At 37.5% G+C, this 25,052-nt stretch overlaps 4 protein-coding genes and 2 non-coding genes across 7 annotated transcripts; 4 read left to right on the top strand and 2 right to left on the bottom strand.

The window, feature by feature from the left end:
• Window positions 1–5,298: 5,298 nt before the first annotated feature.
• On the top strand, window positions 5,299–7,122 carry LOC148587115 (uncharacterized). Its single transcript, XM_088514491.1, has 2 exons — window positions 5,299–5,582; window positions 6,292–7,122. The coding sequence occupies exons 1-2, from the start codon at window positions 5,299–5,301 to the stop codon at window positions 6,935–6,937; spliced, it is 930 nt and encodes a 309-aa protein (XP_088370617.1). The 3' UTR covers window positions 6,938–7,122.
• Window positions 7,123–8,111: 989 nt separating this feature from the next.
• Window positions 8,112–8,192, bottom strand: TRNAL-CAG (transfer RNA leucine (anticodon CAG)). The gene has a single exon. It is a non-coding gene; the product is annotated as a tRNA-Leu (tRNA).
• A 125-nt stretch (window positions 8,193–8,317) lies between these two features.
• On the top strand, window positions 8,318–13,242 carry OTP87 (pentatricopeptide (PPR) repeat-containing protein). Of its 2 annotated transcripts, XR_015911650.1 has the most exons (4): window positions 8,318–11,044; window positions 11,127–11,222; window positions 11,585–11,788; window positions 12,744–13,242. XR_015911650.1 is itself a non-coding variant. In XM_059587611.2 (2 exons), exon 1 carries the CDS (start codon window positions 8,336–8,338, stop codon window positions 11,021–11,023), a length of 2,688 nt encoding a protein of 895 aa, XP_059443594.2. In that variant the 5' UTR covers window positions 8,318–8,335; the 3' UTR covers window positions 11,024–11,044; window positions 11,127–11,260. The 2 variants fall into 2 exon arrangements, 1 of the variants encoding a protein (XP_059443594.2); XM_059587611.2 differs by lacking the exons at window positions 11,585–11,788; window positions 12,744–13,242 and having other exon boundaries at window positions 11,127–11,260.
• A 1,163-nt stretch (window positions 13,243–14,405) lies between these two features.
• LOC132174822 (Pentatricopeptide repeat (PPR) superfamily protein) lies at window positions 14,406–18,317 on the bottom strand. Its single transcript, XM_059586510.2, has 2 exons — window positions 15,565–18,317; window positions 14,406–14,910 (listed from the first exon to the last, which is right to left on the bottom strand). Exon 1 carries the CDS (start codon window positions 18,028–18,030, stop codon window positions 15,697–15,699), a length of 2,334 nt encoding a protein of 777 aa, XP_059442493.2. The 5' UTR covers window positions 18,031–18,317; the 3' UTR covers window positions 14,406–14,910; window positions 15,565–15,696.
• A 251-nt stretch (window positions 18,318–18,568) lies between these two features.
• LOC132174938 (transcription regulator/ zinc ion binding protein) lies at window positions 18,569–22,378 on the top strand. The gene is made up of 4 exons (XM_059586698.2): window positions 18,569–18,823; window positions 20,585–21,268; window positions 21,379–21,477; window positions 21,863–22,378. Exons 1-4 carry the CDS (start codon window positions 18,668–18,670, stop codon window positions 22,220–22,222), a joined length of 1,299 nt encoding a protein of 432 aa, XP_059442681.2. The 5' UTR covers window positions 18,569–18,667; the 3' UTR covers window positions 22,223–22,378.
• A 1,232-nt stretch (window positions 22,379–23,610) lies between these two features.
• TRNAL-AAG (transfer RNA leucine (anticodon AAG)) lies at window positions 23,611–23,691 on the top strand. The gene has a single exon. It is a non-coding gene; the product is annotated as a tRNA-Leu (tRNA).
• The last annotated feature ends 1,361 nt before the right edge of the window (window positions 23,692–25,052 follow it).

Below are 25,052 nucleotides of genomic sequence, written 5' to 3'. Positions count from 1 at the left end.
GGTAAGTGGAAGGTCACATTTGGGGCTATGATGATAGCTCAAGGTGAAAAGACTGGTACCCTCTATATGACCACAGATATGAGGGATACTATTGCTGTTGCGAATGCAAGTGCTGAAGCAGATCTGTGGCACCAAAGGCTAGGGCACATGAGTGAAAAAGGGCTCAAAGTTTTGCACTCATTGGGGAAGCTACCAATGTTAAAGTCGATTAATATCGACTTTTGTGAAAATTGCATTTTCGGCAAACAGAAACGGGTGAGTTTCAAAACGGGTGGCAGAACCCTCAGAAATGAGAAGCTGGAGCTAGTTCACACAGATGTCTGGGGGTCAGCTGCAGTCTCGTCCATTGGCGGAAAGTCATACTTTGTGACTTTCATTGATGACCATTCCAGGAAGGTATGGGTTTATTTCTTGAGACAGAAATCGGAGGTGTACGAAGTATTCAAGAAATGGAAGGCCATGGTGGAGAACGAGACAGGCTTGAAGATCAAGAAGCTAAGATCTGACAATGGTGGAGAGTACGAGGACACCGGGTTCAAAACGTTCTGTTTCGAGAAAGGGGATCCGTTTAGAACGGACTGTTCCAAGAACCCCACAGCAGAACGGGGTGGCAGAAAGGATGAACCGAACACTGACAGAAAGAGCCAGAAGCATGCGCATTCAGTCAGGCCTACCCAAGCAGTTTTGGGCTGAAGCAATCAACACAGCAACCTACCTCATTAATCGAGGACCATCAGTGCCGTTGGAGCATCGCATACCGGAGGAGGTATGGAGCGGAAAGAAGGTAAATCTTTCATGGTTAAAAGTTTTTGGTTGCATTGCTTATATGCACATTAGTGACCATGTGAGGGGAAAGCTAGACCCTAAGTCACTAAAGTGCACCTTCATTGGATATGGAGGAGACGAGTTTGGTTATCGACTCTGGGATGACCAAAATAAGAAAATCATTCGAAGTAGAGATGTGGTTTTCAATGAGAAGGTGATGTACAAGGATAGAGGTGCTGCACAACCTACTAGTCCAGTACAAGATGATCATATGTATGTTGAGTTGGATGATCTTCCAGAAAGTAATCCGGTGCAACAAGTTGGTGAGGATCCTCAGCCTGAAGAACCTGCAGAACAACAAGCACCACAAGATCCAACTCCTACGCTTGCACCTAGAAGGTCTGCTCGTCCACATGTACCAAACAGGAAGTACATGAACTTTCTGTTATTAACAGATGGTGGAGAACCTGAATGCTATGATGAAGCATGTCAGGTAGAGGACTCGAGCCAGTGGGAGCTTGCAATGAAGGATGAGATGAAGTCTCTCATCTCTAACAAAACATGGGAGCTAGCTAAGTTACCCGTGGGAAAGAAGACTCTACACAACAAATGGGTATATAGAGTCAAAGAGGAGCATGATGGTTCCAAGAGACACAAGGCAAGATTGGTGGTCAAAGGCTTTCAGCAGAAAGAAGGAATTGACTACACCGACATTTTCTCACCGGTTGTGAAACTGAATACCATTCGTTCAGTTCTCAGCATTGTTGCAGCAGAGGGGTTGCACCTAGAGCAGTTAGATGTGAAGACTGCTTTCCTCCATGGAGACCTAAAGGAGGAGATTTACATGCAACAACCGGAGGGTTTTCCAGTCGAAGGGAAAGAGAAACTTGTGTGCAAATTGTCTAAAAGCTTGTACGGCCTGAAGCAAGCCCCAAGACAGTGGTACAAAAAGTTTGATGGGTTTATGCAGAGGCATGGCTACAACAAGTGCAACGCTGACCATTGTTGTTACTTCAAGAGGTTTGAATCCAGTTACGTTATTTTGTTACTATATGTCGATGACATGTTAGTAACAAGTTCGGATATGGATGAAATCCAGAAGTTGAAGAAGCAACTATCGAGTGAGTTCGACATGAAGGATTTGGGCGCAGCGAAGCAAATTCTTGGGATGAGAATAAATAGGGACAAGCAAATGGGTACTTTGCGGTTGTCTCAAGAGGAGTACATTGGCCGTATTCTGAAAAGGTTTAGTATGAGTAATGCTAAGCCAGTTTGTACACCCTTGGCTAGTCACTTTCGGCTATCCAAGGATCAGTCCCCCAAGACAGAAGAAGAGAAGGACTTCATGGCTAAGGTTCCATATGCCTCAGCCATTGGAAGTTTGATGTATGCCATGGTTTGCACGAGACTAGATATAGCTCATGCAGTGGGAGCTGTGAGCAGATTCATGTCAAAACCTGGGAAGCAACACTGGGTGGCAGTGAAGTGGATACTAAGGTATCTACGAGGTACAACTAACAGAAGCCTATGTTTCAGAAATGGCGAGCTAAAACTACAAGGGTTTGTAGATGCAGACTTTGCTGGAGAGGTAGATCACAGGAGGAGCACTACTGGATATGTTTTCACAGTCGGTACTACTGCAGTGAGTTGGATTTCGCAGATACAGAAGGTTGTTGCTTTATCCACTACAGAGGCAGAGTACGTGGCTGTAACTGAGGCTAGCAAAGAGATGATTTGGTTACAGGGATTGTTGGCAGAATTGGGTTTCAGACAAGAGAAGAATGTTTTGTATAGTGATAGCCAGAGTGCGATACACTTAGCAAAGAATTCAGCATTTCATTCAAGAACCAAGCACATTGGACTTCGGTATCATTTCGTCAGATCACTTCTAGAAGATGAGGTGTTGATACTTGAGAAGATCCAAGGCAGCAAGAATCCAGCTGACATGTTAACCAAAACAGTTACTATAGAGAAATTGAAGTTGTGCTCAACTTCAGTTGGTCTTCAAGCTTGAGGACAAGTGGACGAGTTGCAGAAGAGGGAATTGCGGAGATTGTTGAGATTCAAACTCATTAGACTCCAAGTGGGAGATTGTTGAAAAATGGAGTCAAATGAGTAAACTATGGTAGTATCTTCTAGAAGACGTCAAAGGAATAGTAAAAGTTGTTGCACCAACCAAGCCGTCGAATGAATAGTACATGGTTGTTGCACCAACCATTCCCACCAACCATTCTCACCAACCATTCCCACCAACCATTCTCACCAACCATTCTCACCAACCCTTCTATACCTATATAAGGAGCATCAAGTTTCATTGTTTCTTAGTGCTAAGACAAGAAAAGTATAGAGAGAGAAAAAGAAAGAAAGGTTGAGAGAAAAAAGGTATAGAGAGATAAGTCTAGTGTTAGGCATATAAGAATTGCAGATCACAACATAGAAGAGTTGTGTGCAATCTCTCTCTGAAATATCTCTTGTAAAGTCTCCCCGTTATTTTCTCCCAAAGTAGTGAAATCTCTGCAACTCGGTGGATGTAGGCAGTATTGGCCGAACCACGTATAAATTTCTTGTCTTGTGTATGTTTGTGCGTGTTTATAGTACTAATCAAAAGTACACGTGTATGTTCTGTCGAGGAAAGATTGGATTTTAAGTGAGACCGGTGTGACTCCTCCAATCTTACCTGGGAACATACCGAGCTGTATCTTTGGTAAAATATTATTTACCGTACTTGTGTATTGTTGTTTTTCTTGACCGATTGGATCCCAAGATCCTGAAGAGGAATTAGTGGCGTCTAATTTCCTAACACATTGTGCAACGTGAATCGCAATCATGTTATAAATACTTCAAAGGACACAATATAACGATCAAATTAGTTAAATATGAAATGGTTTTATAAGAATATTGGGTCAATTTATACCAAAGCATTGTGGTGATTATGCCATAACAAGGAGCCATTCTTTTGGCAAAAATATAATCATTCTTTTGGTGATTATATATATGTTATTATTAAATATATATAGGGAAAAATAAAATAAATAAAAAAACTCAATTCTGACAGCTGTTTGCGATAGAGCCCCAAAGGGGGGGTGGGGGTGCATGTGGCTCGACCACTCTCAATTCTTTTTTTTTTTTGTTAAAAAAATATATATATATATATATATATAACACTTTACCCCAAGGGCATTTTTTGGAGATCAAATTGTTAAAAGTCATGTGAGTCTGTGACGTACGTGACTGGCATTATGTCAAAAAAAAAAAAAAAAAAAAAAAAAAAAACAAGAATTAATTGTGTAGAAACTTCTTCACTAATACAATTATGATATGTTTCACTTCATAATTAAGTTTTTTTTTTTTTTTTGGTTTCACTTATGGGGTTATTTGGGTTGAATGCATAGCTTGAACTCAGAATAATTACGCTGACATCAATTTGTTATTACAAGCCTTGTTATTAAATATATTAATCTCTTTATCCCATTTTTTTCAAGTATTGAAACTTGCGATAGCAATGGAAATAAGAACTATTAGTTGTTTCTCATTGTCATTTACTATAATATAATCATGAAATTGAAACCATACGAACGAGGCAATTAATTTTGAAGCTTCTTCTTTTCGATGAATTGAAAAAAATTTATACCAAACAATTTTCTTTTTTTTTTTTGGTTTACACATGCCCTCTCCCATTTAAAAAATAATCTACTTGAAGCTTTCCTCTTACAAAATAATCTCAAAATACTTGTGCATATATAGGAAATGCCGGATTTGAGGCTCTTACTTACAAAAAAAAAAAAAAGAGTAGAATTTCAGCTGAATATGGTTTAAGAGTAATGCAATAGATATAACTTAAGCACCAAGATTTTTCTGGTTTTCAGATTTGCAAATTCTTTGACGTTCTTACTATTTTGCAGATAGTTAATTATCATCAGTGAGGCCATATCAAAAACTGCATCAACAATTCTTTTGTTAATATATATATGTACATGTTCATTTTCTTTATTTGAATTGGCATGAAGCTTTTGACCTTGGAAAATTTACAGGTCTATATGCTTGTGTATTTTGGTGGTAAAATTTTAAGTTATTTATTTATTTATTTTCTTATTAATTAGAAGAAAGCAGGGAGGAAGTCATGTTTTTAAAATCAGATTTGGAGCAAAAGTGTAAATATTCAACATCCATCTATTCATATTTAGGAATACAAAGTGATTGTTTAAGCTGATAGGAAGATGTGAGGTCTAACCTGTAAAATATTTAATTTAAGGGAAATTATATATAAAATCCTTAGGTAAACGCGCTTTTTTAAAAAACTCCTTGGGTATTTTTTTTTGGAAATTTAGACCCTGGGTAACTCGAAATTGCAAGAAAACTTCCTACCGTCAATTTTTGTTAACTTCCGTTAGTCTACTCAAAACTCACCGTTTTATATGATTAAAATATTATTTTTTTTATTAATTTAATTTAAAAAATTCAATCTAAAAAAAAAAAAAAAAAAAAAATTTGAGTGCTCCTGCCTTGGCTGCTGCTGCTGCAACGGGTCAGCCGATGGGTACGGAAAGTGGACAAGCCCAGCTAGTAGAAGCGGCCTCGCCCATCAGCAGCCGGCCTCCTGCCTCGGCCGCTGTGAATTTGGATGAACTGATGCCTCTACAGGGCGGGACTGCAGATGAGGATGCACTTGCCGCCGCTGCAGGGGAGGGAGGAGCTATTGGCGGCGGGAATCGGTGGCCTCGTCAAGAGACTCTAGCTCTTCTCAGAATTAGGTCCGAGATGGACGCTGTCTTCTGTGACGCTACCCTCAAAGGTCCCCTCTGGGAAGATGTTTCTAGGTAATAATTATAATTCAACCCCTTCCTTCCTTCCTTTCATTTCCAAAAGAATTCTACAATAATTAAACAAAGGAAAAAAGAAAAAAAGAAAAGAAAAAAAAAACTCCTTTTTCTTTATTAGAACGCATTGTCCTCCTCCAAAACCAAAGCTTACATACAAAGCTTTAATTTGGTGAGCAAGCAGGTATTCCACTCAAGATCTCTCTCACGCACGCACTCTCATTCCCCGCACAAAAACGCACATGGCTTCTTATCACTTTGCCCTCACGATTCACGAGCTAGCTGGGCATCCTTGTCTCTTTTCTTCTTTTTATGTAATTTTCAAAACGCCCCAGATCCGCTGCATGTCTTCAGCCAATCCCCTTATACACAGAAACAGTGAACTTTCCTTTTATCCCCCCCCCCCCCCTAGAGAGAAAGAAAAATCAATTTATATTACTATATTCAATCCCGAGAAGAATTCTTCTTGCTTTTATATAATTTTAGTCTTAAAAATCGGACCCTATTAGAAAAGAAAAGAAAAAAGAGAAACACAAGTACTTTTCTCTCTCTCTCTCTCTCTCTCTCTCTTGCTTTCTTTATGTAGCTAGCTAGCACTTTTTTGGTTAATTTCCTGAACTCGTCGAGATATATGATTTTTTACCACCTGAAATTGTGATAAGTGTTGAGTGAATCTATTTATACAAAGCAAAATTCGGGGTGGTGGCAGGAAGCTAGCGGAGTTGGGGTACAAACGGAGTGCCAAGAAATGCAAGGAAAAATTTGAGAACGTCCACAAGTATTACAAGCGAACAAAGGAAGGCCGAGCTGGTTGTCAAGATGGGAAAAGCTACAAATTCTTCAGCGAGCTTGAGGCTCTCCATAGCTCAGCTGCCAGTAGCAGTGCCACCGGCAATAACGCTTCAGCGTCCTTCCTAGTGCCGCCCGCGACAACTACTATCATCAACCCAGTGATTTCTCCTGTTTCCACTGGGATCGGCATCGGCAGCTTTATCATGCCAATCTCCTCTATCAGAATTCCCCAAGCCCCTCCAGGTGTCGGAATGTTTCCTCCTGATCCGAGTGCGGCAGTTATTGCACCAGCTGCCGTGTCTGGATCCGTCACAACTCCTGCAGCAGCAGCGCCCCCGCCAACAGGTATCAGCTTCTCATCGAATAGCTCCTCGTCTTCTCCGGGCTCCGATGATGAGGAGGAGAGCCTAGAAGGGGAGCCATCTAACGTAGGTAGCAGCCGCAAGCGTAAACGGGGGTCATCAAGAGCCGGCAGCGGTTCTGGCACCCGTAGGATGATGGAGTTCTGCCACCCCTCAAATTTTTTTTTTTTTTTTTTTTTTAGATTGAATTTTTTAAATTGAATTAATAAAAAAAAATAATATTTTAATCAGATAAAACGGTGAGTTTTGAGTAGACTAACGGAAGTTAACAAAAATTGACGGTAGGGAGTTTTCTTGTAATTTCGAGTTACCCAGGGACTAAATTTCCAAAAAAAAATACCCAGGGAGTTTTTTAAAAAAGCGCGTTTACCTAAGGATTTTATATATAATTTCCCTTAATTTAAATAAGGTGAATTGACGGAGTTAAAGTTCAAATTCAGAACCTTTAACTCTAATACCATGTTAAATCATTAATTATTCTAAAAATTTAAAATAATAAAAAAATTTAATTTTTTATTACTTAATCATTATTTTAGCATACTAGCAGTTGTTTTGGTGGATGATAAGGAAACTCCTCTTTTGCTTGACTTCTTCCTCAAGGTGCTAGTCAACTTTCTTGCAGAAAAAGAAAAAATAAAATAAAACAAATATTAGTCACAGATTAGATAAGCCAATAGTCATGCAATCTTTTTTATTTTTTTTATTTTTTTTATTTTTTTTTTAATTTTTATGTATATTTAAAAGAAAAAAGGCAAAAGATTGACCTAGCCATAATGAATAGGAAAGTCATAGCTAGGTAGCCCTTTCAGTTTCATATAACAAATGGAGTGCAAACAAGTTGGCATACCTACCGATCATTGGTCACATTTTTTTTTTTTTTTTTTTATATCCGACCATTAATTTTGGTGAACACCCATTCAAAAATATCTTAAATTATTTAAATTATTTTAAAGGGTAGTTCAATTGATTGAAAATCAAGTCTCATAAAGCATAAATTATTAGTTCAAATTTTCTCCCATTTTCTTTTTCCTTATACGAAATAATAATAATAATAATAATAATAATAAACCTAATTAAGCTCTGTGTTCTTGTGAAAGTAACATCATGGGATGTCAGAGAAAAAAAAAACAAAAACACTAAAAAGGAATGATATAGCCTCAACTTGGGCCAACTTTGGACCAACTTTTTTCCTATTTTTTAATTTAAAAAAATATCAAAATTAAAAATTAAAAAAAATTTCTGAATAATTTTTATTTTGGTCCTTCTTTTATTTGGTATTTTTTTAAAAAATAAAAATTATATTTTTCTTCATAATAATGACCAAAATAAAAAAATAGGTAAAAAGCGAATGGTAGGTAAAAAATAAAAAATCGTCTGTCAAGAATGGGATTCGAACCCATGCCCTTTCGGACCAGTACCTGAAACTGGCGCCTTAGACCAACTCGGCCATCTTGACTACATGTTAATCTGATTAAAGAAAAATTTAATTACCATAAATTCTTTGAGCAAGATTCCGAACCACCTCTAATTACCTCAAAACCAACGCGGCTTCCCGCGCTCTTCAAAACCTATCTTTCCGACTTATATAGATGAATCTGAATGAATTCTCTCATCAATCAGAGCTTCCGGAAAAAATTTCCACTCTTCACTTGCAAACTCAAATCCTCGCTTGCCGTTATCGAAAACCCATCAGTTTTTCTCGTCGAACGTGAACAGAAATTACATAATGTCACTCCTTTCGACCCGTTTCAGTTCTTCAATGAGCATAGAAAATCTTGGCACTGCACCGTCAGAAATACCAAAGTTATACATACCCACTTGCTCAAATCAGCTGCACTACATTCTAACATCTTTGTCGCTAATTCTTTACTTGATTGGTACTGTAGATCTGCTGCCATGGGTGATGCACTCAAGCTGTTTGATACAATAGCTCAACCGAATGTTTTTTCTTGGAATATCATTATTTCAGGTTACAATCGGAACGCTTTATTGGAGGATTCATGGAAGATTTTCTGTAGGATGCATTCTTTAGGCTTCGAGCCCAATGAGATAACCTATGGGAGTGTTCTTTCAGCTTGTACTGCTTTGCAGGCTCCAATATTTGGTAAGCAAGTTTATTCGGTTGCGATGAAAAACGGGTTCTTTTCAAATGGTTATGTTCGGGCTGGAATGATAGACTTGTTAGCCAAAAATTGCAGCTTTGAGGATGCCTTGAGGGTGTTTCATGATGTTTCATGTGAGAATGTGGTCTGTTGGAATGCTATTATCTCTGGAGCTGTTAGAAATAGAGAGTACTGGGTTGCTTTGGATCTTTTTGGCCAAATGTGTTGTGGATCTTTTATGCCAAATAGTTTTACATTTTCAAGCATTTTAACTGCTTGTGCTGCACTTGAAGAACTCGCTATTGGAAAAAAAGTTCAAGGGTGGGTGATTAAATGCGGTGTGGAAGATGTCTTTGTGGGAGCTGCTATCATTGACTTGTATGCCAAGTGTGGAGATATGAAAGAAGCTGTTAGGGAGTTCTTGCAGATGCCAATCCGCAATGTAGTTTCTTGGACTACGGTTATCTCTGGCTTTGTGCAGAAGGACGATTCTATTTCTGCCCTCATGTTCTTTAAAGATATGAGAGAAGTGGGGGAGGAAATAAATAATTACACTGTTACCAGTGTACTTACTGCATGTGCTAAACCAGCCATGCTTGATGAAGCAATCCAAATCTATTCCTGGATATTAAAAACTGGGTTCTATTTGGATGCAGCGGTGGGGGCTGCTTTGATCAATATGTATTCAAAAATAGGAGCTCTTGATCTATGTGAGCTGGTCTTTAGAGAGGTTGGAAATGTAAAGAATCTAGGTGCATGGTTTGCATTGATATCTGCTTTTGCTCAGAATCAGAACCCTGGAGGAGCCATTGAAATTTTTCTGAGGATGTTAAAAGAAAGTGTGAGACCAGATAAGTTTTGTACATCTAGTCTTTTGAGCATTATAGGCTGTTTAAATTTAGGGAGACAGATCCACTGCTACACTCTTAAGACTGGGTTAGTCTTTGATGTTTCTGTTGGTAGTTCGCTTTTCACTATGTACTCGAAGTGTGGTAGTTTAGAGGAATCCTATAAAGTTTTTGAGAAAATCCTTGACAAAGACAATGTTTCATGGGCCTCAATGATTGCCGGTTGCACAGAACACGGCTGTGCAGATCGAGCCATTCAGTTATTTAGGGAAATGCTGTTTGAAGAAATTATGCCTGATCAGATGACCTTAACTGCAACACTTACTGCATGTTCTGTTCTTCATTCTTTACAGAAAGGAAAAGAAATTCATGGTTATGCTCTTCGTTTTGGTATTGGGAAAGATATAGTTGTTGGTGGTGCACTTGTGACTATGTACTCGAAATGCGGCATCCTAGAATTGGCAAGTAGGGTGTTTGATATGCTCCCTCAAAAGGATCAGATTGCGTGCTCCTCTTTGGTTTCTGGGTATGCCCAAAATGGGTACATTGAAAAGGCCCTTATACTGTTCCGTGATATGCTGATGTCTGATTTGGCCATTGACTCTTTCACAGTCTCATCCGTGCTTGGGGCCATTGCACTTTTGAGTAGATCAGGCATTGGGACTCAACTGCATGCCTGCATTACAAAGACGGGTCTGGAATCAGATGTTTCTGTTGGAAGTTCACTGGTGACAATGTACTCAAAATGTGGAAGCATAGAAGACTGTCATAAGGCATTTTATCAGATAGATAAACCTGATTTGATAGGTTGGACAGCTATGATTGTCAGCTATGCTCAACACGGGAAAGGCGCTGAGGCTTTACGTTTTTATGAGCTTATGAGAGAAGAAGGAATTAAACCAGATTCGGTGACTTTTGTTGGAGTTTTGTCTGCTTGCAGCCATAATGGATTGGTTGAAGAAGCCTATATCCATCTTAATTCAATGGCCAAAGATTATGGAATTGAGCCTGGTTATCGTCATTACGCCTGTATGGTCGATCTTCTTGGCCGGTCAGGGAGACTTAAAGAGGCTGAAAGTTTCATCAATAACATGCCTATGAAACCTGATGCTTTGCTGTGGGGAACCCTGCTGGCTGCTTGTAAAGTACATGGAGATATTGAGCTTGGAAAGCTAGCAGCCAAAAAGGTTATGGAGTTGGAGCCATGTGATTCTGGAGCTTATGTTTCTTTGTCAAACATCTGTGCAGAGATAGGCCAATGGGAAGAAGTCCTGAAGATTAGAAGCCAGATGAAGGGAACTGGGGTGAAGAAGGAACCCGGTTGGAGCTTTGTGTGAAACGCAATTATGCCATGAATAGTGAGTTTCCATGACGTGATTTAGATCTTTTGGTTTTTTGACCATGTAAGGTTCTCATGGAATTAACCCTTACAATTTGTAGAATAAGGAGAGTTGATAGAATCTGAAGAGTAAGCAAACCAAAAAGGATCGACTTTAATAAATGAGAAGACAGTGCTCTGCCCAATGGTGCATACTGGTTAGAGACGCCTTAATTGTCTTCCATATTGTTTTCAATCTCTTTGTTTGTCATTTTCAGATTGTGACTTCAGGGTGGTAGATGGGGTTTTACTTCTTATGTTCTCCTCTCTTCCTTTGTTTTTAATCTCTTAAGTTTAGAGGCTACAGACATCTATCTTTCTTTTTATTTCATGATTCATGAAGACTGTAAAGTTCCCCCTCCCCAAGGGGCCCATTACTTATTAAAAAAAAAAATGAAGACCGTAAAGTTAGAATACCACTATAATATATATTCTAGTGTGAAATCCAACTTTCTCAATCCAAAGTAGAGGTATTCTCTCAATGAACATAAATTTTCTGATGTCTAGCACTTCCTTGCAGAATAACTGGTCTACATCTCACCAAGAATGGTATGAAGTTTCACTGTAAACTAGGCATATCTGATGGTGATCCATTCAGATATCCAACGGTTTGGACAGTTAATATAATTACAAGGTAAAGAAAATCTGTACAACTATATTCAGCAAAAGAGGGCATTTCAGAGAACCACTCAGGCCAATAAATCCTGCCAAACTCTGTACATCTGTAAGTCCTCAAAATCCATTGTAATTACATCCATTGACTCTTATCTTCGCAAACAGATATGTAAGTTGGTGTGTGCATAAGATTACTTGACTTAACTCTTCCTCAATCTAGCATTTATAATATTCTTTTTTATGATTCTTCATCTACATGATACTGCAAAATAATCCCAAGGGGTTGACTCAAGTGATAAAGGCCTTTGGTCTAGTGACATTCTCATCAAGTCTAAGGTTCAAATCTTATTAGGTGCAAACAATTCATTGGGGCCACGCCCGCTGGCTATGCCGGAATCTTACCCGTTCCGTCTTAAAGGGGAATCTTTTTACGGGTCCGGAGTTTGCCTGATAGGGGTCAGTACTCGAAGTAGCTCTGCCTTGAAAGGGTTTCCTGTTATTAAAAAAAATGATACTGCAAAATAACATCTCTAAGCTTTCCTAATAAAACATTCAACCCCAATGCTATAACAATTTTGGCAGTCTCATTCCAATATCAGCTAATTATGATTGTTTTAGTAAATAGTATGCATAGCAAAACAGATTTGTGTCCACAAGAAATACTACTGATTCTACAATTAGATCTTATTCCTGCAACTGTGTTGGACTTTTCCAGAACTTCTTGATTTCCATATCTTCTCCAAATCCATATAGATTTAAAATACTTTTATGCTCATATATATGGCACAATTTTATTTCAATACATTTCATCTTGTGATTATACATTGTAATTTTAGGCGATCAGGGATTTGCTTGACAAGCTGGTCTTTTTTCTCACATGAATTTATGTTTTTGTTGTTCCATGCACTAGTGGGTGAGTACATAACATCCAAGTGTTTCCCTTTTTTCTCTGCCTGAGCATTAAGATCATTACCACGGTAGTTTCATTCCACTTCCTTACTCCAGCTTGCTCCTCTTTTGAATGCTTAATATTACTCTCTCTTTTTTAAAATTCTTTTTTGTAGTCTGAATGGGAATTATCGAAAAAAGAGAAGAGAAAAAGCAGCTGCCACTCTTGTTATTCATCAAAAAAAATTATCACGTTCCATGGATGAAAGAATGAAAAGATTGAAAGGTAATAAGTTATGCAAGGATATTCTCCAGGGTTTGATATGCTCTTTGCTGCATGTGGTTCCGTTCTTGCTTTTGGATCAGAGAAGAAAGCAGTTGAAGGCCAAGCACTGACCAGAGTTCAGGATGCAGCCGCAGTGTGTCAAATGAACACAGTTACCTTTGCATATCATGTGTCAAAAGGGAGCAGATGTATTTTTTATTTTTTATTTTTATGTTTTTTACTACTGTTTTTGAATTAGAGTTTCAATGGGATCTGTTTAAGGTGTTTGAAAAGAAAATAGCACTAAGTGCTCGGATGTTGAGCTGTTCAATTTTCTTTGTACCCATTGAAATAGAATCAATTTAAGCTTTAAGTGATTACATCCAAATCCAGATATATATGCTTTATCAGTTTGTTTCTCAGCAAAGGATATGAAGGGTGTGCCACAAGAGGTTTTGGCACCGTTTCTATCTTTTATTTTCTCTTATCAAAACTTTTTTTTTTTTTTTTTTTCAATTTCATTAAAACGTAGAAGGAGCACAACCTTAGTATGCAAGAAGTTCATAAATAAAATAAAATAAAAAATCCTAATATTGAGAGTTGAACACAGATATACATGTGTAGAGGGATTGGAACCATCATCAAAGTCTCTCGATGTTCAAAGCTTGTTGCATTCCATTATCTCCAAATACTCAGCATTAAACACAAAGGAGCCAAACACCAAAAAAATAAAAAAATAAAAAAATTTGGGTAATGACTGCTCCTCCTTCCTGTCAGAAACTTCTATTAAGTTTACCTTTTGTGTCCCTAAAATACACATAATACCCCTACTTGACAGCACTGTTTCTTGAGAATGTCCCTTCACTACTGGAACCTCCACAAAGACCACCATCCTTTATCGTCTGGCCACGGCATCAACAAAGAGTCATTGTGCTTCTTACCATATCTACTTCAGGCAGAATCCATGTCAAAAAAAAAATACTTCAGGCAGAATCCTTCTCAAAATAATGACCCACCTTCCTCTTATGAACAACATAGCTCCTCCACCCACTCATTTCTTTGCCTTCTGGAATGATGAAGCTTCCCCGCTCTCCTACACCATACTCTGATATCTCTCAAGAACTTATCATGGCTATTCACACATCTATGTGCAATGTGTACTATACCACTCTGTATGATTCAAGGGGTGGTTGAGGGTCATTAAGCCCGCCACCACCCAAAAAATGCTTAAGGGTGACTCGTCCATCCCCAATGTGTTTTGAGAATTGTTCAGCCACCACCTCCAATATTTTTTTATCCTTTGTTCTTTTTTTTAGTAGCTATTTTTTGAAATTTTTAATTTTAAGGGTATTTATGTAAATGTAGTTTTTAAACTTATAGTATTTCGTCATTTTACATATTTTTTTTCCTTCTTTTATTTTATTTTATTTTTTTTTAACAATTTTGACTAACAAATGAAAGTTTTTGCAACAAAATATGCAGTTGACAGGGTCAATACATGGGGACAACTTAAAATGCCGTGTTAGTTCATGAGAGCAAAAAATAATTAACCCAATTAAATAATATGCCCATATAATTTGTGAATCAAGAGATTTATCATTATGTTATTATGTTATGCAGAGAAACAGTTTTTAAGTGTATAGTATTATTTACAAGCATACTACAGAACCTCTTTCTTCCCCCAGTACCAAGTAATTAATTTACAATACTTGTTTTCTGGCATCTTTTCATTTTTGCTAAACCAATCCAACCTTCAAAAAATAAAGACAAAAAGGAAGTATAACTGGAGGAATCCTCTATGTCTGCTCAAGTTAGAAAGGGAGGAAACAAGCCCACCGGTGAGATTATAAGGTACTGCATTTAGAGCCAGTCAAGTCCTATGGAGGGTAAATGACCAAAAATGAATCACCCTCAAGAAACAACACACTACAAGTTTGTATTATTGTCTTTGCTGGTTTGGCTTTAATAATCATTGCGATCCAGAGATGGTAACATTTTCATGCTCCATGTCCATTAGAAGGATACCACTTGATGCTGCTAGTCTGAGGCATGCTTCCAACATATTCTGGATATAAGACCTGCAACAACGAGTGGCAACCCAATTATATTACAAAGTTTATCATATGAACAACCCCCACTCAAGAAAGTAAGAAGTCCAATTCGACGCAGAAGAGCACCAGCAATTTTTATTAAAATGTTTTTCCAACACAGACAATCGCCTCAGTACTCAATTTACTATTTGATTTCCGCTTTTTAGCTAGTTATACCACCTTTATCCTTTTTTCTGTGTTTAACAGATAATAACAGGTATTAGTAACAAAATAATAAGGCCAAGGTAAGAGAAGCAGAGCTTCATAATTTTTCCAGTCGAATGGAAACCAGAAAAGTAACTAAAATTGCTTTCAAGATAAGCTAACAAGTAACAAGGAGCAGTGAGCTATATAAGAGAGCCAAAGCAGGGCACTCATATTCAGATTTCAATTTAACGAGAAAAAAACACAAAAAAGGCAAGGTCAGTGTATAGTAAGTGTGGCATGTTCACAGATGTTTTATCTCTTAATTATAAATGACAACCAATTATCAATATGGACATTCTAGATGGGATTGACAACGGGGTAGTTAAGAGCAAAATAGTGGGATTGAGTCAAAACAAGTAGAAGGTCACTACCCAGTGTTACCACATGCCATGCATAAGCTAAGTTAAGAGGTAAGGAATGAAAGAGGAGGAATACCTAGTGTGCTGTAGTACTTCTCTTCAGATGTGACTAGAGCGCACTGTCTAAAGAGCTTTCCACTTGAGGCTTCTGAGATTGTGGAATTAGCAACAGATCATGATTCAAGAGCTATAATTTCCACTTTTGAAATCAGGATACTGGTCCATCAACTTTTAAAAACCTCATTTTCCGCTTTTGAGAAGACTTGGTTGGAAGCTTTTTCTTTAGTAATTTTCTATCCCTAATGCCATCATATAGAACTTCATAAGCATAATAAGTTATTTGACATTTCTTCAATAAATCTTCTACAACAATCTTTGGCGCTGCTACCTCCTTTTTATCAGCCTCAAAAATTGCATTCACAGCCTCAGGGACAATGCCTTTGCGCACCATGAGGTGGATGATACCAACTGCCTCATGAACTCTATGCTCCACACAGAGACAATTCAGTACCCGTCCAAACGTCGCCAGCGATGGAATGAACCCCTTCTCAATCATTTCCTTGAGAAAAATGTACCCGGAATCAACGTCCCCCGTTTTGCAGAAACCATCAATAATGACACGGTACGTGTAACTGTCTGGGGCAAAGCCTTTGTCACCCATCTCACGAAAAAGCTTTCCTGGCATATTAATATTTAGCTTTTCTGCAAAAGCATTGATCATGATATTGTATGTCGCTGTTGTGTGGGAAACCTCATATTGTTGTTCCATTTTTCTAAATAGCTGGTAAGCTCCATCCAGATCACCACTAGAACAAAATCCATCAATCAATGTGGCAAAACTAACAACATCTGGAGTCAAACCCTTGTTTTTTATTTCCTCAAGTAAGTTCAATGCTTCATTTACTTTTCGAGCTTTGCACAGGCTTTCTACGACTATGTTATATGTAATAATGTTAGGGACACACCCTTTCTCCATCATCCCATTGTAGGTGTCCATAACATCTTCAGACTTTGCAGCCTTGCAAAGCCCATTCAACACAGTATTATAAGTGATCACATCAGGAGTGACACCCTGACTCCACATCATATCTACTATCTCAAGTGCGTTATCCAACTTCAACTGTTTACAGTAACCATCAATCAAAGTATTAAAGGTAAATATGTCAGGAAGGTAGCCTTTGGAAATAGCATCCTTCATGAGATTACTGGCGTCTGAGACACACCCCATCTTGCACAACCCATTTATAACTAAGTTGTAAGTCCATATATTGGGGCTGCAACCATTTTCTGACATCTCATTGATCAGCTGCAAGGCCTGCAAAATTAATCCCTGCTTAGACAACCCTTTGACTAAAGTATTGTAGAGAACAATACTAGGTTTTAATCCTTTCCCCAATGCCTCATTAAATACAGCCATGGCACGGTCTATGTCACCATCATGGCATAATCCATTGATGAATGAGCAATAAGTAAATTCATCGGGCACAAACCCCTTGAAAATTGCATCATTAATAATGTTATCTGCATTTTGGATCATACCCAGTTTGCAATATCCATCAATAATACTGTTGTAGGTAAAGCCATCAGGCTGCAGCCCTTCATTCACCATTTTATGCAAATAGCGCTCAGCTTCCACAACCTTAAGGTTTTTACACAAGCCGCAAATCAACGTGTTATATGTGACAACATCAGGAGTCAGACCACCACTCTTCACACCATCCAATGCTCGAACAGCCTCATTAAGCGCACCTTTTTTGCAAAGCCCCTGGATGAAGATATTGAATGTAAACAAATTTGGCATAACTCCCCTCTTTAGTACCTTGTTGAGAAGTTTTGCACTTTCTTGGACATCCCCCTTCTTACAAAGCGTATGTATAAGCTTATTAAATGTGGTAACATCAGGACAAATACCATGCCTGAGCATCCCTTCAAACAATTCATATGCCTCAACTTGAAAATTCTCTTCATAAAACCCACCAATCACCGTACAATATGCAACCGCATTTAACTCAAATCCCTGGTAATCCATGTTATTAAGAAGCCTCAGTGCAGCATGAGGCCTACTTGTTCTACAAAAGGACTTTATCCTACTGGTGAAAGAATACACATCTGGAACAATCCCTATATCTCTCATCCTCAGATACACTTTGTGGGCTTGATTAAAATACCCATGTTCAACCAGTATATTCATGATTGCGTTATAAGATTGAACCAAAGGCTCACAATCATAAAAATCCATCCTCTCAAACACATCCACGGCCTCTTGAACCTTCCCTTTCCTTCCATAATTCCTCATGGCTCCAATATAGACACCTTCTAGCAAACTATTATCGATATTCATCCTCATCTCCAAGATCACACTCTCCATTGCCTCAAACTCCCCGTGAAACCCAAGCTTCTCAATCATGCATTTATAAGTTAACAATGTGTGCTTGAACCCATTTTCCTTTTTCACTGAATTGAACATTGCAAGCGCTTTTAACGGATCTTTTTGATATTTGATGACCGCGGCAACATGTTTAGGAAGTAAAGCAGGACTCATTCCAAAAACACAGCTAATAATAGATAATCACATTAAAATCCCCAAACCCATTAAATTTTGAAGCTTATCTTCACTTGCTTCAGGTTTCAGCTATCCCATATACCAAAATAAAGAAAAACCCACAAAAGATTATTATCCAAATGTGGTTCTAACGAACGAAACAGTAAACACTATGCCGTAAATGAGTGAAAGAAAAACTCTTACATGTTCTGTTTGGTTGGTGAGAAATTGTGGGAAAAGCAAAAGCAAAACTGAAACTTGAAAGTCTCTCATCTTCAATCACTGGTTCTCAAGGAAGGAAAAGAAAGAATGCATTAAGCAAATGGAGGGTTTTGAATGGAGGGACTGCAGAGAAGAGAAGGGTGAAGAGGAATGGTTCTCTGCAATGAGTTTGAGTCCTGTATTGGCTCTCAACCACTAACATCTTGCCATGTCATTAGAAAAGGTCGCGTAATTTTTACAAATTTTGTTGACAAAATTATCTATGTAAATTAAAGTGTAATTTCAAAGAATGCAAGGAAGGGTAGAGTATTTTCACTTATTCCAAGGACCAAAAGAGAAAACGACTCCTGTGTAGTTTGGCAAAACTCAAACTTGCCTCTAGGCATTCGATTCAGAAAAAGTTCAGACATAGAGAATGGAGACGACGGGACAGTGGTTAGAGAAGGCGCTGGTGGATCTATGCCAAAGGGTAGAGACAGGTCTGGGTCTGGGTATGGATACCGATATGATATCGGGCTTGGTCTCCTACTGCGAGCTTGCTCATCCCCAGGACGCCAAAGAGTACCTTGACGTAATTCTCTCTCTGTCACCCACTATTTATTTGATGTTGTTTACTTGGTTATTGGGCTTTACTTTGTATTACAATTTCTGGGTCTTCCTCAAAATCTTTGCTTTCATTGAGATTATGATGAATTTTGGAGTTTAGTTTTTTTCTTCGGACCTGCTAATGTTTGGATAATATTTGGTTTCATACCGCTAAACTGAGATTTTTGTTGTCATTGTTATGATTAGAAAGAGTTTCACGGTTATCTTAGACATTGGTGCCTGATGTTAATTGGAGAAAACCCACTAAAGAAAGGTAGTTTAGCTTAGCTCAATGGTACCCAGATTGTGCTCCTGCAGTTTTTGATGGCCAATTGGGCAAATAATTTCCCAGCTTAGTCAGATTCTGATACACTATCTTATTCTTGAATTCAGCGTCATTACCAGTAAAACTTGGTAGCAACTTCATAGTGTCTAATGTGGTCATACCTCAAGAAGCAAACTTTCTCATTACACTATAAGACAAACTGTTAGACATAAATTTTTCAGGAACATTTAGATGATTTTCCTAAAGCTTGTTGGGCATTTATTCTAAACTTTCTAAGGTTACGATGTGTTTCGTATTTTGATTGATCATAGGATGAATCCTTTTTCTTTCTTTTTTTCTTTTTTTCTTTTTAAGTTCCTTCGGTTGGTTTTGTTGCACAATTTTAACTTCTTATATTTTTTTCTTGTAATATTTTGACAAGTCATGTAGGGGTCTGCTTTGCATTTTCATGTATCAGAAAGGGCATTCATTTACTCTTTGGGCTGTTCTGTCAAGGCTATTTTGGCTTTCTTATGCACTCTTTGAAGATGTTAGATTTGTTTTTCATGTCTACTTATCAAAAAAAAAGATTTGTTTTTCATGTCTACAGCTTATTATGGTTTATAAAAACAAAGATTGGAGGACCTTTATGGAAGCTAAGGAAGCTTAAGATTAGAATATCATTCAAAAACAATTATCAAGAAAAAAAAAATGAAAGACTGAAAATTCTGGTTTAAATCAGACTTTTATTTTCTTAGACTAAAAAGGCTAAAAGTTAATGCTAGGAATCCTGGAAGTTGATGCATGTAAATTCTTTTTGAACAAAAAAAAATAGAACATGTTTACGTATTATTCATCTTCCATGAAAAAAAGCATTTAGAATTAGTTGTTTTACTTGCCTCTTATTATGGTGCTGCAGCCTGCAAGGAAAGTGGAAACTGTTCTAAATATGTACTCATCTTCACCATTCAATCTAATTATGTCCATGCTTGTTGATTGACATTTTTTTTTTGTTCCAGTAATAGGTTTAAATGAGACCAAAGGGATAACTGCCAGTTGATGGGTATAATGTCTTCTCTGTAGCATATTTGAATAGTATTGTGCATAGATATAGTACCTTGTACAATAGAATAAGTTTAGACTGGCTTTGAAATTTGAATGCCACACAGATAACTTGATATAATTTATTCTCGCTTCTCCTTCTGGGGTTTATTAAACATATCACATGATTCTTGCTGAAGATAGCTAGAATAAAAACATGGAAGGGAAACGACTCTATGGCTGAACATGAATGCAATAGCAAATAAAGAATTGAACATAATGAGGGAAAATGTTGCTAAGTTTGCAGTCTGGCAGAATTCCTATTCCTTGTATGCTGCAGAGATTGCAGTCAATATTTATCCTTATTTTTCTTCAGATGCTACACAAGCCCTGCATCAGCTGTTGAAAGCTGAAAATTCTAGTTTCTATTTTCCTATACAGAATATTATTGGCCAGGAAGTGGGCAAAACTGTCATTGAGGAATATTTACGGAGGAGAGGTCACTCCGATGTCAGCAGCAGCACCCCAGGTGTTCCAACTTCAAAATTACAAGCCTATGTCAAACCCCGCTCAGATGAAGGTTCTGTCAGTGGAACCAAGAAACCATTTAGAACACCAAAAGTGGTTTCAGTCCCCAGTTCTCAGGAAGTACCAAAAAAACATATAGCGTCCAGTTATCAGGAAAACCAGGTCCCATCTGAGACAAGTGAGTCAAGAACCATCCAGAAAGGTAACCAAGTTAATTCTAAAAAGAAGAAAGCTGGGAAAGTTGTTTCACTTGCAGAGGCTGCCAAAGGGTCAATTGTATTTCAGCAGGGGAAACCATGCTCATGCCAGGCCCGTCGACACAGGCTGGTGAGCAATTGTTTATCCTGTGGCAAGATAGTTTGTGAACAAGAGGGAGAGGGGCCTTGCAGTTTTTGTGGTGCCCTTGTGCTGAGGGAAGGGAGCACATATGCTGGTCTAGATGAAAGTTTGCCTCTCCATTCAGATGCCGAAGAAGCTGCTGAAGCATTTGCAAAGAGGCTCGTTGAATATGACCGGAACTCTGCAGCACGTACAACAGTTATTGATGACCAGAGTGACTACTATGAAATCGAGGGGAACAGTTGGCTGTCAATGGAGGTATCCACTTTCTCTTCAACCTGTATGGTTGAAGCACATGGTAGTACTTTTAGTAATACTTTTATGTGCGTACTTCAAATTCACTTGCAAATGATATTTTTCCTACACAGGAAAAAGAACTTCTTACGAAGAAGAAAGAGGAGATTGAAGAAGCTGAACGGGCTAAACGAAATAAAGTGGTAGTGACTTTTGATTTGGTTGGCCGCAAGGTATCTAATGCTTCCCCAGATGCACTGTCTTATATTCGGTTGTCATTTGGATTAGTTGCTGCATGAATTTCTATTCAGCCAGTTGGATTTGGCATTAGTATGGCCTTTTCATTTAAGTGCTGTATTTTTTGAGAATTTCTACTGAACTCCTCTCTCTCTCTCTCTCTCTCTCCCATACCAGCTTTTGTTAACGCGCGCACACAGGATTTTTTTTTTTTTACCTCTTCTCACGTCTTGTCATAGATGCTCATAAAGCTCTCTCATATGCATTGTCCATAACAAATTTTGGCCTCTTTCTTTCTTACTGGTCTTTGATTCAGATCTGCTCAGTCTGTAGGTGTATTCCTTTTTCTTATATCCATATACATATGTTTTGCTTTTGCAGGTTCTTTTGAATGAAGATGAAGCTTCTGAATTTGAATCAGAAAACAGAATATTACGGCCACCAGATGAAAGAGAAGTGAACCGTATTAAACCAAACCCCACTCTTAAGGTACAACCAGTCTTTGTGGACCCGGGCCCCAGTAAGAAGCCTGATAGAGGAAGACAACCAAACAAGAGCCTAACCGGCGGTTTATGCTTGGAGATAACAGGGAGGGTGCAGCATGATAGCAATGAATTGAAATATTTTATCAAAGACAAGCAAGTGGAAACAACTTCAAATGGGAAAGTTTGGCAACGGCCATCGGTGAATGCCGGTCCCCAAGTGAAAGATCATAGTGAATGTTCTCTAGATTATTACTGAGGTATATAGCTGGATTTCTAGGAGCTTTTTGCTCTCTTTTTTTCAAGTTTCAATACATTGGCAAGCACATTTTTTTGAATGGGCTACTGGGTATGCCATTTTGGCTGTTGCTTTGTGGAAATAGATCAAGGAAAGTACATAAGTTTCAGAATGTCACTTTGCTTCACCAATCTACCTTTCTGTTCATTGCATAAAATCTACTCACATGTTCCACCTACGTACGAAGGAAAGGGGGATAGAAACGACTGTCCTATCCTATTTTCTCAACAAAAAAAAAAAAAAAAAAAGAAAGGCATGGAGATGGAGCGAAGGGCATCAAAGGGGAAAACAGGGGTGGGTGCTAAAAAGGATAGAAGTATTTTTTTTTCCACCATTACATATGCAACAGAGCAAAAAATATCCATAGAGCAAATATCCTCTAGACAACAAATATAGTCAACATGGACATTTTTTACTTTAGCATCTATTTATTGAAATTATTATGCTTCATTCCAATTCGAGTAACGACATGTTAAAAACTACACCTCCATCTCACCCTCATTTCATTGGTCTGAAGTAGCAATGTTAAAAAAAAAAAAGAAAAAAAAATTAAATGCTGATAAGCACTATCACGTAAGCTTAATGGAATGGAGGTGAGATGAAATTATAATTTTTAGCATTCCTCTTCCAACAAATGGTGATGAGATGTTGGCCATTAACTTATGAAGAAGACATCCTACATTTTAACTTGGAGAAATGCTAAAATCTGCACTCGCATCTCACCCCATCCCACTAAGTTGCCATGATAGTATTTATTAGCTCTTAGATTTTATTTTTTATTTTTTTAACAATGGTTAATATGCATTGCCGCATCAGTAGTAAAATAGGGTGAGATAGGGATATGTTTTTTAGTAGATATATTATATACACAATTAAACAATTTTTTAGGAATTGGTAGGAATTGTGCCAATCGCTTTATATACATATGTATTCAGTGTCTTTGATTTTGGTGATAACCAATCGGACTTTAGAGATAAACTATGGATTGAAATTTCCCAATCAATATGACCTAAAAAAACAGAGGGATCATTCCAAAAAATCACTAAATAATTTCATAAAAAAATCATCATAACTCTATCCAAAACCATAAATTTGATCAAACGTCACTTTAAAAGCCAAAAACTCTTTTACTTAGCTAGAGGCCACCATCCTAAATAGTTATTCATTCAACTCTAAACACTTGTGTGTATAAAATAGTCATTGTATGAATAAAATAATTTATAAAACTTTTTTTTTAGAAAAATAATTTATAAACTAAGCTGTATGCATATGAACTTCTCATATTTATTTATTTATTTATTTATATTATAAAGTTTGTTTTAAAAAATTTAGGAAAGTAGCAACCAAACGTGGAGATGGCCGAGTTGGTCTAAGGCGCCAGATTAAGGTTCTGGTCCGAAAGGGCGTGGGTTCAAATCCCACTCTCCACAACTTAATTTTTTTTTTTTGTTTTTTTATTTGTTTCTTTCCTTGCTGCCAATCAAAATCACCCACGTTATCCCCATAATTAGGAGCCTATAAGGTAAACTAATGCTACATTTTTATATGTTTTTACCTTTCATTTCAAGGAAATTTTGCAGGAATTTCATTTCAAGACTTTCATCCCAATCATCATTACAAATTCTAGTGTACAACTTTTCCTTCAATGGAATTTGTTCCTGGAAAGTGCAATACTATTACCACTTTGATAAACCTCCACCATCGGTGGAAGGGACGGATACTGATGAAACAACCATTTTTTCTTACACCCCTTACATAGTACTATATTATTTTTGTATTAATATGTTATTATAGAGTGCAAGTATATATTGTGTTAATGTAACCATATTATATAATATAGTATATAACTATGACTCCATAAGTAACCATGACTATAAAATACGTGACTATAAAATACGTGAGTAACTAGTAGATCATTACCATTGAGTCTACTCTTTCCACCATTCTGGTTTTCTCCTTTTGGAAAGTTTTATTACGATTCCACACAAGGGATAAGTTTTACTTCCACTTTCTCAGTTAACCAACTCAATTCCACTGAGTAAGGGATGAGTTGTGCAATGGAGGTGGAACGGCCGACACATCCCTTACTTTGTGACATTCCATTACTGATCTTTCCTTATTCTTTGTAGGATCTAAGATCAAAGAATTACCGAGAATGACAATATAGTTGGCATCGTATGTGGGAATAAAGATCAAACAAATGATCCAATATTTCAAAGCACGACAAAAGTCACAATTATGATTATACAAGTTGAGTCAAGTTTATTCAAGTTATGTTAACGAGTCTAAACAAAGTTTATACGAGTATGTTTTGTTTAATAATCGGGGTAAAGATATTGACCACGCCTGGCGTGCATCAACAGTGATGCACGCCAGGCACAAATTTTTTTTTTATTATTATTTTATTATTTTACTTTTTTTGAAAAAAAAAAAAAAAAAAAATTTTGTGCCTGGCGTGCTTCACTGTTGAAGCACGCCAGGCGTACTCCCAATCACGACTCTAATAATCGAGTATAATTTTGTAACGTATATTTTATGTTCACAATTAACTCATTTATTAAATGAACCGGAATAAAGTTAAGTCTTTTCAAGTTGAGCCGAGCCTCTTTGCCAACAGTTTTGTTTGTTTGTAGCCCTATGAACAAGTATTATCTTTATTTTATTCGGAACACAACTAGTATTCATTACTCATTAGCCCAAAATAGAAAAAGAGGAAAGCAATCACTTGAAATAATTACCAAAAAAAAGAAGAAGAAATAAATAAAAGCTTAACCAAGACCAACTTTGTTGA

This window comes from Corylus avellana, chromosome 3 (assembly GCF_965113065.1).
Source record: "Corylus avellana chromosome 3, dhCorAvel1.hap1.2, whole genome shotgun sequence".
Lineage (NCBI taxonomy): Eukaryota > Viridiplantae > Streptophyta > Magnoliopsida > Fagales > Betulaceae > Corylus > Corylus avellana.
This window is presented reverse-complemented; position numbering and strand designations above follow the sequence as displayed.